Here is a 14,703-nt window from a genome sequence, read left to right on the forward strand (position 1 = left end):
CACAGTTTCACTCAAATTTTTGTCAGTAATCTTCTGGAATTATTTTAGATACTTATCAGCGTGCTGTCTGGGTTTGGGATTTTTTGTTGTTGCTCTGCATTATCTGATACATGTTGTCTGACATGTCATGTAGATATGCCACCACTTGAAAAAATTGCAAAAAAGATTATGACAGTCTTTGCATTTTCTGCAACAAGCGGTCTCCAGCTTTACTTTCAGCCAGTAACAGTAGCATATAGTAGCTGAAGATAGATGTGTTTGGGAAACTTCAGTGTGTTACTTCCTGCCAGTGAATATTCATTTTGAGTTGACACGTTGCTTTTTGATTTGTAACCAAAGCAAAAATTTGCTTTTGGTCTATTTCAGTTTCTTTGTTTTGATACCATTTCTTCCCTGCAGCTGCTGCCATCAAATAGCTTGGAGATAGCCCAAGATAACAGAAGATTTGTGAAAAATACTGAATTCTTGTTATTGTTTAATGATGTCTGTGTCAGGTTGGAATCTCTTTCAATAATATATATATTTTATATTTGTCTGAGCTGCTTTATCCTTCTTCATGTAAAGGTTATTATCGTTTTTATCTAAAAGTGCTCATCCACTGCGGGCTTAATGCAAAGCTGATTGTAACCCCACTGCATCTTACGATGAATAGATCATTGATACTCAGCTAAGTGGAAATAATTTTCTATGGCAAAGCAGAAGAATTTAAAGTAATATCACACTAACCTCTGGTAATTTACTGGGATTTACAGATTAAAATGATTGTTTGCGAAATGACTGTGGGATAGCACACACTTAGGGCAGGAAAATCAAACGCAATACGATTGTGTACATTTGCCTGCTTTTACATGCATACATAAGCATGTTGTTTGTATATACATAGCAGATGCAGTTTTACATACTCTAACCTGTGTGTAAAAATACGTATTGTATTTATGTAACACTTGGACCCATTTGACAGCTTTGAGGCTACAGATGGATTTTTTTAAAGTTGTGATCTCGTTTGTTGCCAGATTAGATTTAGCTTGTTCATGTCCAATAAGGAAAAAAATATATATTTTTAATACATGTTATGCTAATTAAGATAGTCTCAACTCAGTCAATTGAACAAACCAGAAGAGTATCAGTTATGTCTAAGATCATGTAATTGATATTGGCTATGTAATTTTACGGTACTCCCAGGTGAACATACAGTGCTGTTTTGTCTTTGTTCAAGTGGCTGACTTCCTGTGCTTTTTGGTGTAAACCTCTTAGTAAATAATTTGCAATTTATTAGGAAAACAATGGCAGTACATATAATTAGTTATTCTCTTATGTTACCTCTATTTGATTACTTTCCTGCTATCACATGCAATATGAAACCATCTATTATGAGGTATAGAATATGTAAATATCTAACTTAACAAGAGTAACTGGAGACCGGTCCTTTTTCTAAAGAGGTGGAAAATAAAAGAATAATTGTTAAGCGTGTCCTTTCATTTTCTTGAAAACATCAATTACATTTACAAATCCCAGAAACACAAGCCCACCAGTGGAACAGAAATAACTCCTTTCAATATGCTTCAAAAAACCTAATCACATCTAACAGCTGAAATTTATTTACAACTGTAATTTGAAACATTAATTATGATAATGTGCTGATTTCTTTTGTAATACGTTTCTCAAAAGCCTGGCAATTTTCTTTTTGGTCTTGGTGTAACATATGTTTTGTGACTTGCAGAATTTCTCTACCTTTCTTTCTTGTTTTTTTTTTTTGAAAGACACCCAGAAGGAAAACTTCTTTTTCTCCTCTGTGTTTGTTAACTGTTTTCCTCCCTTTCCCCGTTATTATTATATATATTTTTTGTAGTGGCTGTTAATTCAAGCAGATGGATTTTAGTGCCCACACTGACTCTCAGTGTATTGGTGACTGAATGCAGTGTGTCTATTTTGGACACAGTAAACAGCAGTGATGATTCACTGTACGGTGGTACCACAGCACTTCAGCAGTGTCAGACCAGCAAAAAGGCTGTTTTATATCTTTGTCTTGCTACTACTTTTAGAAGGTACCTAATTGATACATATATTTTGTTTTATATATAAACCACAGTTTGCTAAATTAGTTTTGAGAGGACTTGCTGGCTTATTTGGCTGTAAAGACAATTTGCGTGAGGAAACACTTACATGGTTTGATTCTTAGTTATGGAAAATAGGTCGTCGCATTACCTGGCTTTACTTAGAAACCTTTAAAGAGAATGGCAAGAAGACTCTATTTTTCGTTTCATTTGTGTTGTGTTTTTAAGTTGTGTTTTTCTGTGTGATGGGGAGTTTGGCCAAAAAAATGGAATTTTTATTAGGACATGAAAAGGTCTCTAATGACCCTTGAAAGTGGACAAAAGGGTAGCACAATAAGTGACAGAACTCTAACGAGCTTGGAGGGCATTCCAGGAAAAAAAGAAATTAAATCCTTTAATTTTTTTCGGCTTGCCATTTTCTGACAGCTTATCAAGTGATTGGGACTTGTTTGTTTTGGCATGAGGTTCATTCATTGTAGGCAGCCGGTACTTTGTTCTTCTTTGTGGTTTCCAAAACCTGATTGTGTTTATCCTAGACTGTGGGAAAAGTGTATATTCCTGTTTCCTTTATAAAAGTAAACGTCAGGTTTTGTATGAAATTTTATTTCCCATATTTTCCATTCCATTAATCATTATTGTTAAAATATGTCAGGCTTTGGCAGATCATCCTTTGTTTTCATATGATTGTACAGATTGCAGTGTCGGTGTGAGACCTGTTAAGTCAAAAAGTGAGCATGTTTTGGCCATAGTAATTATTACTTAATAAAGTGTAGCTGAGGAACTTGCACCGTTATTAAAAATGGACTAGAATTTAATTTATTGCTGTTGAACTCCTGTAGGTGGATATCTAGCTATTGCATAGCATTTCCTCTCTTAGTCAGGAGAAGACCAGACTAGAGGGAGTCATGATAACGGCCCTTTGCCTACCTGGAAAGGTAGATGTAAAAGGATACAGAATAATCCTGTCTGTGACGAGGAAAAGGAAAAATGATGTTCTGCAGTTGCAGCACAGAATGATGAAGATGCTGAGAACTGCATAGGGAGACTGTAAAATCTCTGCAATTGGAAGGTTTTAAGACTGGGTTAGATGTGCATCATTTCTGAGTGAATTGGGTATGTTTGGTTCTACCTGGGGTACCAGACTAAGGAAATTGCAGCCGTATTGCTGGGATTTGTGGTCTGTGAAATGCTGAAGATCTCAGTGTGGCTCTTTGTTGGCATTTTAATACCCACCATATCAATCTGTTTTTGGACGTATGTGTGTGTTTGTGTAAGCATTAGGTCTGCCTTCCATGGCTAAGGCTATGATTCTGGGTCTCTATGTATGGTAACTTAATTGCAATAGGAAAAGGAGAGCAAAAACGTTTTGCGTTGAAGAGTGGGATGATTCTCAAAAACGAAGGAATTCTTTCTGAGTTTGACATGTATGCATTATGGATAACACTGTGTTGAATCAATAAAAGTTCCTTTCTGTTGTATCATGGCCGACTGGCGGTAAGATTTGAAGGCTGTTTAATAACTTCAGCCAACTCCTGAACCATAGCATGTAGCCAGACGTTTCATAAGGTCATTTTTTCACCATTTTGTAAGTTTGCATTTTAAAAAGAGTTCAAAAAGTCTCTCATTGGCAGATAATAAATATAATACTGCAGGCACCAAGAACACAGAATCAGAAACTTAGAGATGGCAGAAACCATAGCATTCATCTCTCTGCAAGCCTGAGGTTCTGCCTTGTACTTGGTCGTATTTGTTTTCATTGCTTTTCAAAGTAGGTTTTACTGAGTTGACTGAAACAAAAGCAAAATCTGAACTGAAGTATGAGTTAGACTTCTGTTACTGAAAATCTCAAAGGAAATGGTTATGTTTAGTCTGTTTTATGGATAGTCTTTTGTACTCAGTTTTTATTACTTTGCAGTGATAGAATGCAAATAAAATAGAATTTTTGAGGAGCTTCTAATCAGTTTTTACGATGTTTCTTTTTTTTCCCCAGAGGCTTTCTCGGGATGCATCTGGAAAGACAAGCATTCAATTTCTAGGCACAGTGGTAAGTACACATAACTACTGTCAAGAGTTATGTTGGTAGAGTCTCATGTAAACAGAAGATAAGTGAATAGCACTGGCAATGTGTTTAAGCTTGCGTTTGTGAAAGTTGGCATTATGTACAAACATTCTGAGCCTAAGACCTCAATTTAGGTAGATTTTTAAAGATATCTTCCAAGGCATGATGCACAGTACCTGCACTGCACGTTTCAATTGATTCAAGTCTGCCTGTGATTCATTTGCAGTGGATTTAAAAGTAGCTGAATATATACTTGTAAGCTTATTGCAAGATACTCACGTTTGATCCACATCAGGATCAAAACCAATCTTCCTACTTCTGTTGCTTCACTGTACCATGCACCCTCACATACCGAAGGCATGCCTGTAACTGTCTTATACAAAGACTACTTATTGATGCAAAGTACTATGACTTTTTCTCACTCTAAGCAAATGTGCTCCTAGTTGTTCTTTTTTATTATTATTATTATTATTTTTATTTTTTTATTTTTTCCTGAGGAGAGTTTCACCATTTGACAAAAATTGACAATAAACTAGATTTCTCACTTGCTGTTATATGGAAGAGAAATAAAGGTATTAGGCAACGGGTGCTTATAAACATAAATGTGATTGAAGGAGAATCCAGTTCTATCATTTGCATGATTAATATGCTGCCATTGAATTTTTTTAAGTTCCTTAGGCACCTAAAGATAGTTCTAAAAATTAAATAACATTGAAGTATCCTTGAAAGTAAGTTGTCTTGATTACTGCCAATAGGCTTCCCAGTAGTGATTCTGACAGTGAAAAGCCGAGGAACAAAATGTTCTCCTTTGAAGTTAGTCCTGGCATCTTCATGCACTATAAGTTTCAAACAAATACAAGTTAAGATTGAGTATGATAATGCTTTCATTCTACTTATGATTGATTCTTCTACAAGTCCTGTGAAGCCATTTTTGGGGACATATAATGTGGCAAGAGTAAACTCGAGACAACATCTTTCCTTGTGTGTTTTACAGAGATGAAGTGTGCTTCTAATGTTTTTTGCTTTTTTGAATATGTATATTGATGCACATACACTTATTTATGTCTTATTCCATATCAAGCAGAGCATCAATTACAAATAAAACATAAAAGATAAGTTTTGCATACACAAGATTGTTGCTGGCTGACTGATCTGGTAGGCTTGGGTGAGAAGAAAATAATTATTCCCAAGTAGGTAAGATACAAACATATTGCATCTTTGTAAGAAGATACTGAAAAGAGTGTAATTGAACTCCAAACGTGGTGCTGTAGCACTGGGAAAATTCTGATGTTTGTTAGTGGCATTAAAAATAAAATTTGTTGTTAAGTGAGATGTAAAAATATTCTGTATTCATATGTTAAAAAGTGACTTGGAGTTCCACTTATGGACTATAACTCTTGTGCTGGGCGTTGTACAACAGGAAAGAAAAGGACAGAAGAGAGTACAGTTTTGATTTGCTTTTGACTTTATAAAATTAAAGATGAAACAGTTGGTGGATTATAATATTTGTCAGGTCTTGCTGACTAGCCCATGTCGTATTTATTGGATCCTTCTAATTTTGTGAAATCAAGTGTATGATTATAACTAAAATTCTTAAGAAAAACTAAGAAAAAAACCACTTTGTATTACTCTGTCCAAGATTTCTGACTTAATATAAGCTATGTGTATGTCCTGCTGATCATACCCGAAGAGAGAACTTGAGTGAGCAGGATAGACGTGCAGTAGTGAAGTCTGTTTCCTAGGTTTTGCTCTGATACCAATTTTCCTACAGAATCCAAGCCAGAATCTTCACCTGAGTACATACAGGGTCTTCTAGCCTAGTCCTTTTCCTTCTCCCCCTTGAGTCCCTTTCCTTTCTATAATTTGTCCTTTGCACCTTTAACATCCTTGTGCTCTCTTGGTTTCAACATAAGCCTCTCAGCTTTTGTGATGGGTAGGAAGTAATGGTTTTCCTCACAACAACAATCTCTACAAATTGCCCACAAATACGGATCTATCCAATCTATTTGTGCACCTGCACGTATATGTGCACATATGCACAAATGTAAATGTTGTGTCAAATGAAAGATATTACCCTCAACAAAGGTTTTAGAAGTACATTTTGGGCTCTCCGTTATATATTTCTTACTAAACATTTACTAACATGAAAGTGCAGTCAAGATAGAGAAAGGAATATTTAGCAGCAAGAAACTCTGTTTTCTTGTTATTATCATAATGTATTACCATCCATGTGGTAAACTGTTTATAAAGTTATTGCTCTGGTCATTTTTTTCGTAGTGGGAAACACTGGGGATAGCTATAAGCATTGAGTTACTTTTGTGACAGGACAAATTTGATGCCATTGGTGTACCATTACTTAGTGTATGCACCAGCTGATCAGCTGCAAGCTACTTGGCAGGTCAAGAGACTTTCAGCTTAGATAAATGGTTTCACTTGGTTTTTTGACATTGATCTGTAGAAACAGCTCTGCTACTGGTTTTTGATGAAACACAAACCTCCACTTTGGGAAGCCAGCTGATACTCTGAAGGGAAGTGAAACATTTGTTTGTCTATTAGAAGCATCATTGCTCTTTCACTTAGCTAGGTAAAAGACAAAAAAAAAAAAAAAAAAAAAAAAAAAAAGGAACCCTACATTGCTGCAGAAAAATGACAGTTTAGTATGAATTCTGCTGCGTAACATAGGGCAAACATAGACAGTAGGGTAAATGCTTGTGTTAATGTGGCAGCATATTTCTGCTGTTTTACTGATCTTTTTCTGATTATTCATGCCTCTGTCAGCTGGACTTCAGCAACAAAATAAATCTGGGCAGGCAGCCGTTAACACAAGGAAAGCTGCAAGTATACAGAAAACTGCAGATTTTTATGGAAGCATTAAATTTATTCTAGAGTGTGTGTAATGTCCTCTGTGCAGAATTTCAAGAAAAGAAATGCTTTCTTGTGCACAGATAGTGAATGGCCTGGCTCCAACACATACGCTACATCAGTGTCACTTATGGGCTGAAGACATGCTTGGCAGCAGTGCTCTGGTGCCTAGTGGAACACTTCCCTCAAAAGAAAGAGTCCCAGGCAGTGATAAATGCTTCTCAATATCCTCTGCTCATGGTGGTGTTTTGTTTTATTTTTTTTTTTCTTCTCAATTTCTGTTTTTAAACATCAGAGCATCAATGGGAGAACATTACAACATTCCTGTGAGGGAACAGTGAAAGAGCATATATGTGACAGATGTTAGTTGTGTTTCTTAGTATGTTCATAGAATCACCTATGTTGGAAAAGACCTCCAAGATCATCCAGTCCAACCATTCACCTACCAGCAATATTTTCCTCACTAAACCAGGTCCCTCAGTGCAACAGTGTTACTTGACAATGCTCTTCACTAGTGAAGATGGTGCAGGAACCCATGTAGAATGAAATCTAACTGTTTTGGCCTAGTAATCATGCCGTTTTTAGGTACTTCTGAGTTCCATAACACGTTTTCTTGGTCCAGCCTTCTCACTGGAGATTTTTCCATTGCTTCAGTCTCACTCCTGATGATTTGGTGTTTTTTGCCATGTTCGATTTACGAAACGTCAGAAGTTTTGCTGTGGAAATTTATGCTGTCATATGATTAATATCAGCCTGTTAATACTGTGCTTGCAATTTTCTGGACCTGCTAAGTATTTAGTGATTTACCCCACCCTACTCCTGCTGGGTCTGCAACTTTAGTTTGAGAACTCTATTTTGGAAAATTAGTCCTGGTCAATCCCAAGCCATGCTTTTTAGCATCGTTGGCATACATTCTAGTACAGTAATAATCACTGAAAATTAATGACTTTTTGATTGTACTTGAACTGCTTCCAGATAAGTTAGCAGAAGGATGCTTCATAAACAATCAGGGTTAGGTATATTGCCCATGAAGAAATGGAGAGCTTTACATTCAGGCATTCCCCAGAATGTTTGCCTTTGCTCCCTGGGTTATTGCACATTCATCATTTATGCATCTAGGGTTACCTAAGAGCTACAGCTTAGTTACTTCTCATTGTTGATTTCCTATACCACTCTCCCAACTGCTATGACTTGTCTGCTCTTGCTTCAGCAGTAAGCTTCCAAATTCTCTGTCCCATTACTGAGGCTTACAATTGTCCTGGAACTTTCAGTCTTTATATAATCTCATCAGCTTTGAGACAGTTTCATCCTTTTTTTCTTTCTCTTTTACAACAGTGCAGAATGTGTCACTAGGAAAAATGGACAGTTGCTTCTGGATGCATTAACTTCTGAAATTTCCTTTTAAACACAGACAGGAAGGATCCTGAAACAGGCTAGAAACTTCTGCAGTGTTCTGCAGAAAGTGGATATTTCATGCAGCAAGCATGGATTTGGCTTAGATGATGCTTAGGTTCATCCTTAGGTCTGGGAAGTAAAAATTATTCCAGCTCATGGATGTGGATGATAACGTGGATGGTACAGCTACACATGCCCTTCTCATTTTAATTCTGTTATACATTCGTATGTTTTAAAGCGTGAAGTATAGAGGATACGTCAAAGCTGACAGTCGGAAGCAAATTCTCAAAGGGACCTGGAAGATTTAGAAATACCACAGTTAGCAAATGCCATGTCATAACTTAGGTTGTTTTGGGATTCTTCCTTTGGATTCCATTGGAAGGAGAAATAAAAAAGTGCTTGGAGTTATTTCTGAATTTTGCTTCCATGTCTTAAATCAGAAGTTTGTATTATTTCAGTCACGTGGATCCTGTGTGCCCCAATGCGGATGCAGTCCTAGGTTGCAGGATGGCTAGAAGTGGGTTTTTTACATTGATGTTCTAAATGGTTTTCATTTTATTTATTCATTTTTAATCTTGGTTTTTTTTTTTTTTTTTTTTTCCCTTCTATTTTCAATTAAAGTTTTAATTTGCAGAGAAGATGTGTGATCACATCAGAGACGGGTGAGAATTCCCTAGGATGTCGTTCATGTGTGTGAGTTGTACAGTGTGTGCTGTCTGTACTACAGCATTCTTCGCATATAACAAATTAAGCACCTTATACCTCACCATATCAAACAAGCAAATGGAAAAATGAGGGTTTCTGATTTTTCCATACATCCTTTGACAATTTTCTTTCTCAATCAGCCTGGTAGCGCTTTAAGGACAGGGATTGAGCTTGGCTGATTAACCTGTTTGTAACTTCTTGGAACACAAGTTGATAGGTTATCCGAGTGTAACTCAAGTGATTCCCTTTGGTAGACAAAGATTTACTGATGTTGCAAAAAATTATCAGTTGCTTTGTCTGAGAAAAAACTATTTGTTTGTTTTTTAACTGTATGAAGACTGTTACATCGTAGTGAAGACGTAGTGCTTTTTTCTGAAGATGTCTACTGACAAATAATAAACATATGTGTAGCCCGTGTTTTTAAAGAGCTTTTTGATAGCTGAAGCTTTGGCATATACCCAAGAGCTGTTTAGGAGGTATTAATTTATATGACTATGAAGCTTAACCAGGGATCTTAATGAAAGAAAGGCATGATGAAGTTAGTAAAGCTAATTTAAATCTCTGAATGTACGTTTTAAATTAAGTTTTTATTGATAATAAATATACTTTGTTTCTCATTAGTCTTCTAGGCTCCAGTGGTAATATCAGTAAAATAAGCATGTTTAACAAAGATTTAACATTAAAAATGCTATTAATGTGACCCTGGGTACACCAGCACAATTAGATTTCAAAGTGAGCATTTAGGATGTAACAGCGATTAATGACAACCATCGAAAACAATTTTGAACTCCATCAGTTTAACTCAGGAGGGTAAACTTAATATGATAATTTATCTAGTTGAATTGTATCAGCTTAGCAGGAAAGTATGCAAATATGTGACCCTTACCTAGAATCTAAATGGATGCTGCGCTGATGGATTTATCAGTTCCATTAAAGAACTTTAGGGAACTTTGGAATTTCAGCAATTGTTCCCTCGGAGGCTGAAAACCAAACCTGATCTCATACTGGGACCATTCTGGTCTGCATATTTCCATAATTTGCCTTTGCTACTAATATGACAGCAAGACACAAATAACTGTTTCTAATAATATCAAATGGAGTTGTGGAGGACAGCATTTTAATGTAGTAAAAGACCTCCCTGTGGGGTTGTTATTGCTGCTATAGAACAGCAGTTCCACAGTTGCAACAATAGTCTCTTAATTGATTCGTTTAATTAGCAAGAGATGAAGCTTGTGCTGCGTCTTGTCATCTGTTATCATGGGGGTGGCTACAGAGAGAATCTTTGCATTTGTCACTCTTTACGTACGGGTTTAAGTAGAGTAAAAGGAAACTTCCAAACGCATTGCAGCTATAGAGGTGGGCTTTAATCAGAATGTTTTCTCTGTGTGCTTCCACAGAGCAAGTTGTCAATGTGTGGGCACGGCTGGCTCAAGAGCTGCAGTCGTCTCCGCGATGGATTTTATGACAAAGCATTGTTTTACTGGGGAAAATCTTAATGCAGATACGTTTGGCATTTCTAACCTAAATATGCAAATCTAAGTATTATAGGAATGGCGGATTATTTGGGGCATCGGTGTTGTAACAGTTGACTAGATTTACTTGGAAGAAATAGGGTCAGATTAGTGAAACTGGCCATCTGGCTTGTGATTGCTTTTTAGTGGCATTTTTGTTTCCAGTCTGGATAAACAATGAGTTACAGGGCCACATGGTCCATGGTAGGAAGCATGTGTAAAAGAGGGACATTCTTTGTGGCTGGTTTTCCCTGGAGTAGTTATGCATACAGATACAGTGCTGTGCTTGCTTCTGGCAAATGAAGTCATTTTTTATTCGGATCTATTTTATTTAAACTTCAGGGGTATGTAAACAAATATATTTTAAAGCTATGTAAATACATCAGAGCTTTGGTTTCATTTTCCTCCTCTCGTTGGCTTAGGTTTATCTTCTGTTCAAGGTTATTCTTCCTTATGGAAGGAAATATTTCTAGAGGAGGACAAACTTCTTGTTAAATGCTAATTAAGAAAATGAAGGTTACATTGGCATGCTTCCATTGTCATAGCACTGACCTAAGATAAAGGATCTCTTATTAATCTGAAATAAATTAGTCAGAGGGGGAAGCAAGTGATTCTGTGCATGTAAAACACTCAAAGTGTCTATTCCTGCCCTGTTTTTAAATGCCCGTACTTCTGTTTTGTTGCTGTTACTTGCTGGTTTGTTTTTGTTTTTCCATCGGTGTATTGGCTGTGCCATCGAATTTTGGAGTGTGCTGCTGCTGTCAATCATTGTGCCATAGGGTCAATGTGCTGTTAGAAGAGGTGTAGAGTTTCTTTTTTTGCCTTTTTTCTTTTTTTTTTTTGACAATTTAAACAGAGATTTCACCCACTTATCACTAAAGATCCCATGGTAATTTCCACAAGGTTCTGAGATTGCTTCACATTCTGAGAGTCTTGGCCAAAGTCCACTTTGTGTAATTACCTTCTGTCTACATAAATCCCTAATGCAATTTTAGATGTGTTTGGTATTTTTCACTTCCTGTCCTAAATAGAGAAAATATTGCCACACGCTGCTCATAATTACTGTGGGTTGCATCCTAAGATCAAATAAAGAGATTCCTGTAAATTGTCTTTGTCAATTTTGTTTTCCCATTGTTAAAGCACCAGAATACATGACAAAAGATGAGTAAACAGTAGGGTGTGTAATTAAATTCACAAACTGATGTAATAACTATTTTTGGTTTGTGGGTTTGTTTTTTTTTTTCTGTTCTGTTACATTTTGGCTGTCTGTGAGATAAAATATTTCGGCTGATAGGACTGTTAGTGAGGGAAAAGGTCAACTTTGAGGCCATATCAGAGGTCAAATTTAACACACTGCCATACACTTTGAAGCAGGTAGGATGCCGGTATGGGACTTTAGATGCCACCACTGTACAATGAGTTGTCTTTTCCTTATGTTCCATACTGTTTTGTTCCCATGACTGAAACTATTGCCTTTCATCTCTTACCTTAACTAAAATTGATTTCATTTCCTCGTTCCGGATACCTGTTGTGGAAGAATGTGTTCAGTACTGTCTTTAAACTTACCTGCTTCTGCTGTTCTATATTGTGTGTTTTGATAGAATTTATTGCTTTACACGAAGCAATACGAAGTTCAATCCTCCTGTTTTCATTGCAAAAGCTTATATTACTTTATTTTATGCTATACCCAAATATCCTTCATTCTGATATTTCATCTGTTCTTTCTAGTCCTTCTTTTGCTGATTTTTTTTCTGCCATATTTGTCTCCTTCAGCTGTTCTTAGATTGCTTCTCTTGTGCATTTCTTGTGTCAAGGTTTTTAGGAGTAGTTACCTATTTTTGCTAGAGATATACAGGTTGGGTTGAGAAGGGAGTTACTGCTGTTAATCTGATACTAATTTTCATCTTGTTTAAGCAGCATTTAAGGCAAGCATGAGAATAAGAATAAGCTACAGAAAAACTGCTATGTGTCAGCAAGCTGTATAGCTCAGCTGAAGGTGTCTACAGCTGGAACATCGGAGACTCTTGTTTCTTGTGAGGCAAAGACATCCTTTGCCCCTGATATGTATCTGATAGTATAGGGGTACAGTGTAGTCAGTGCTAGTAAAATAGAACATTAGTCTTCAATAGCTATTTTGTAGCTCTGCATATTTTTCCCATCATTCACTGTAGTTTGTATCTAAATAACAAGGAAACTGAATATACCAAGTAGAGACAGTTTAGTTCACTTTTAATGAAACCGAAGTTTCACAGAAATTCTCTTCTGTGCCAAGTACACTGAGAATTACATAAAACCTCACGCATGTCTGCTTTTCTGAAGGACAGCAACCCCCACTGCTGCAGACATGCTTACTGATAGCAACAGGCAGTCTACATCTTCATTTCATTCATGCCATTTGATATTTATAGCCCTTGCCCATAGTGAGGCGAAAGAAGGTGAAGGGCAGAGCAGTTGTAGGAAATATCATGCTTGTGTGACCATCTCCCAAACCCCAGTCTTGTGTCTTGGAGAGGTGCCATGTTGGCAGGGTGCACAGGAAGTATTAGCATAGCAAATTGTGTTATGAGCAGCAGAACCACAACAAGGTTCTTCCTGCATCTGATGATAATTGTTTGATTGGGGGGAGGGAGGGGAAAAAAAGGAGGTCAGGGCGATGCAGATGAAAAGGAAAAGCCCGCACTATTGTAAGAACAGTGAAAACAAAATGCCCCTGTGCCAAAGAGCTTCAGCGTATGTGGCACAGCAGAGCTGAATGAGACACGGGAATATTCCATCATGTCCCGAAGTCTGGTGGGTAGGAAAGGTGTGGTGATCTCCTGTGTTTCCACTGCTAACTCGTTTTCCTCCTTGCTTCAGGGTAATTTCTCCTGAAGTGCCCTCAGAACCAACTTTCACTTTCTTTGATGTCAGTCTTCATATGAGGAAAAACAAAGATGTTTGAGTTTTAAACTGCTTATGTTAGTGTGCTGTTACTAGTCTATGGGTGTTCCTTGTTTTTTTTTTTTTTTAGTGAGGGTTTTGTGTTATTTTGTTGTTTTTTTTTTTCCTCCCATAATCTTCTAAGGTCCAAGCCCACTGTTAACATTTAACAAATACTCAGTGAGGAGAACAACCCAATGTGGTCACTGTACCAAAGCCAGATCTGGACACAGCATTAGGGAAATCACAGCTATGTCCTGGAAGGCATCTGTCCCACAGCCTGTTTTTTGACACAGTGACTCAGAAAAGGAGTATTTGAAGGTGGGAATATCCTATTTTATGGTATGAAGTGGTGGCTTCTGCGGAGCACAAACTGTACTAGTGCTTCCTGTAAAGCAAACTTTACACGTCAGGGAAGTTGAGCAACATCTCAAGATGCAAAAGAGGCAGCGTTTATATCTATGCTTAGTATTTTTCTTGCCGTGTTGCAGGCAAGATTAGAATCTAGAACAATAGTGTTTCCTAACTTATCTTAAGTAGCTAAATAGAAGTGCAGTGTTACTTGTGAACTAACTGTACAAATGTGCTCATGCTGTTGGAGAGCCCAGAGTGGCATTTTAGTGAGTCGAAGAATCTTTGAGGCTGGAAGGGACCCATCCGTTCAAAGCAGGTTGACTAGAACAGGGCGGTCAGGGCTGTGTCCAGTTGGCTTTTGAGTATCTCTGAGGTGTCCCCTAAGGCATTACAGGGCAGTGATGCAGAGGTAATGTAGACAGAGAAAATCAGGACAAGCAATTCCAGGTTTGAATCATTCTTTACAGTAGCTTGAGTGTCTATTCTCAGGAATATCCAGACGAAGAGAGGTCAGAAGTTCCATGTCTAATCTAAAGAAGGCTGCACATTTGTGATGGAAACATAAGCATGTAGCAGAGTGCACTGGTAGTACTGTAAGGCTTTGAGACTCAAGAGAGCTCGGGCAGGTTGGTGCCTCTTAACCCACCAGAGTCCTGCTAGAAGGGTGGAATGAAGCCATAGGGACAGTTAAGAAGAGGTTATCAGAAGAGATGTACTGGATTCTCAGATGGTCTTCCTTCACCCTGAAGGAATACAGATTTTAATAGGAACATTTCTAGGGTATGCAGGAAACAGAAAGTTGGAGTCAAAGTATCAGCAAAAAGGAATCTGTTTTGGTTTTTTT

The 14,703-nt window shown here is 37.3% G+C and overlaps 1 protein-coding gene across 1 annotated transcript in view; it reads left to right on the plus strand.

Moving 5' to 3' along the window:
* The window catches only part of PCCA (propionyl-CoA carboxylase subunit alpha), a 264,605-nt gene that overhangs the window by 207,320 nt on the left and 42,582 nt on the right, over positions 1–14,703 (plus strand). The window contains exon 21 of the mRNA XM_042866368.1: positions 4,045–4,098. Within this exon, the coding sequence (XP_042722302.1) occupies positions 4,045–4,098 (54 nt within the window). The remainder of the gene's footprint in view (positions 1–4,044; positions 4,099–14,703) is intronic.

This window comes from Lagopus leucura, unplaced genomic scaffold, assembly GCF_019238085.1.
Source record: "Lagopus leucura isolate 7727_CA_CO unplaced genomic scaffold, USGS_WTPT01 Super-Scaffold_100001, whole genome shotgun sequence".
Classification (NCBI taxonomy): Eukaryota; Metazoa; Chordata; class Aves; order Galliformes; family Phasianidae; genus Lagopus; species Lagopus leucura.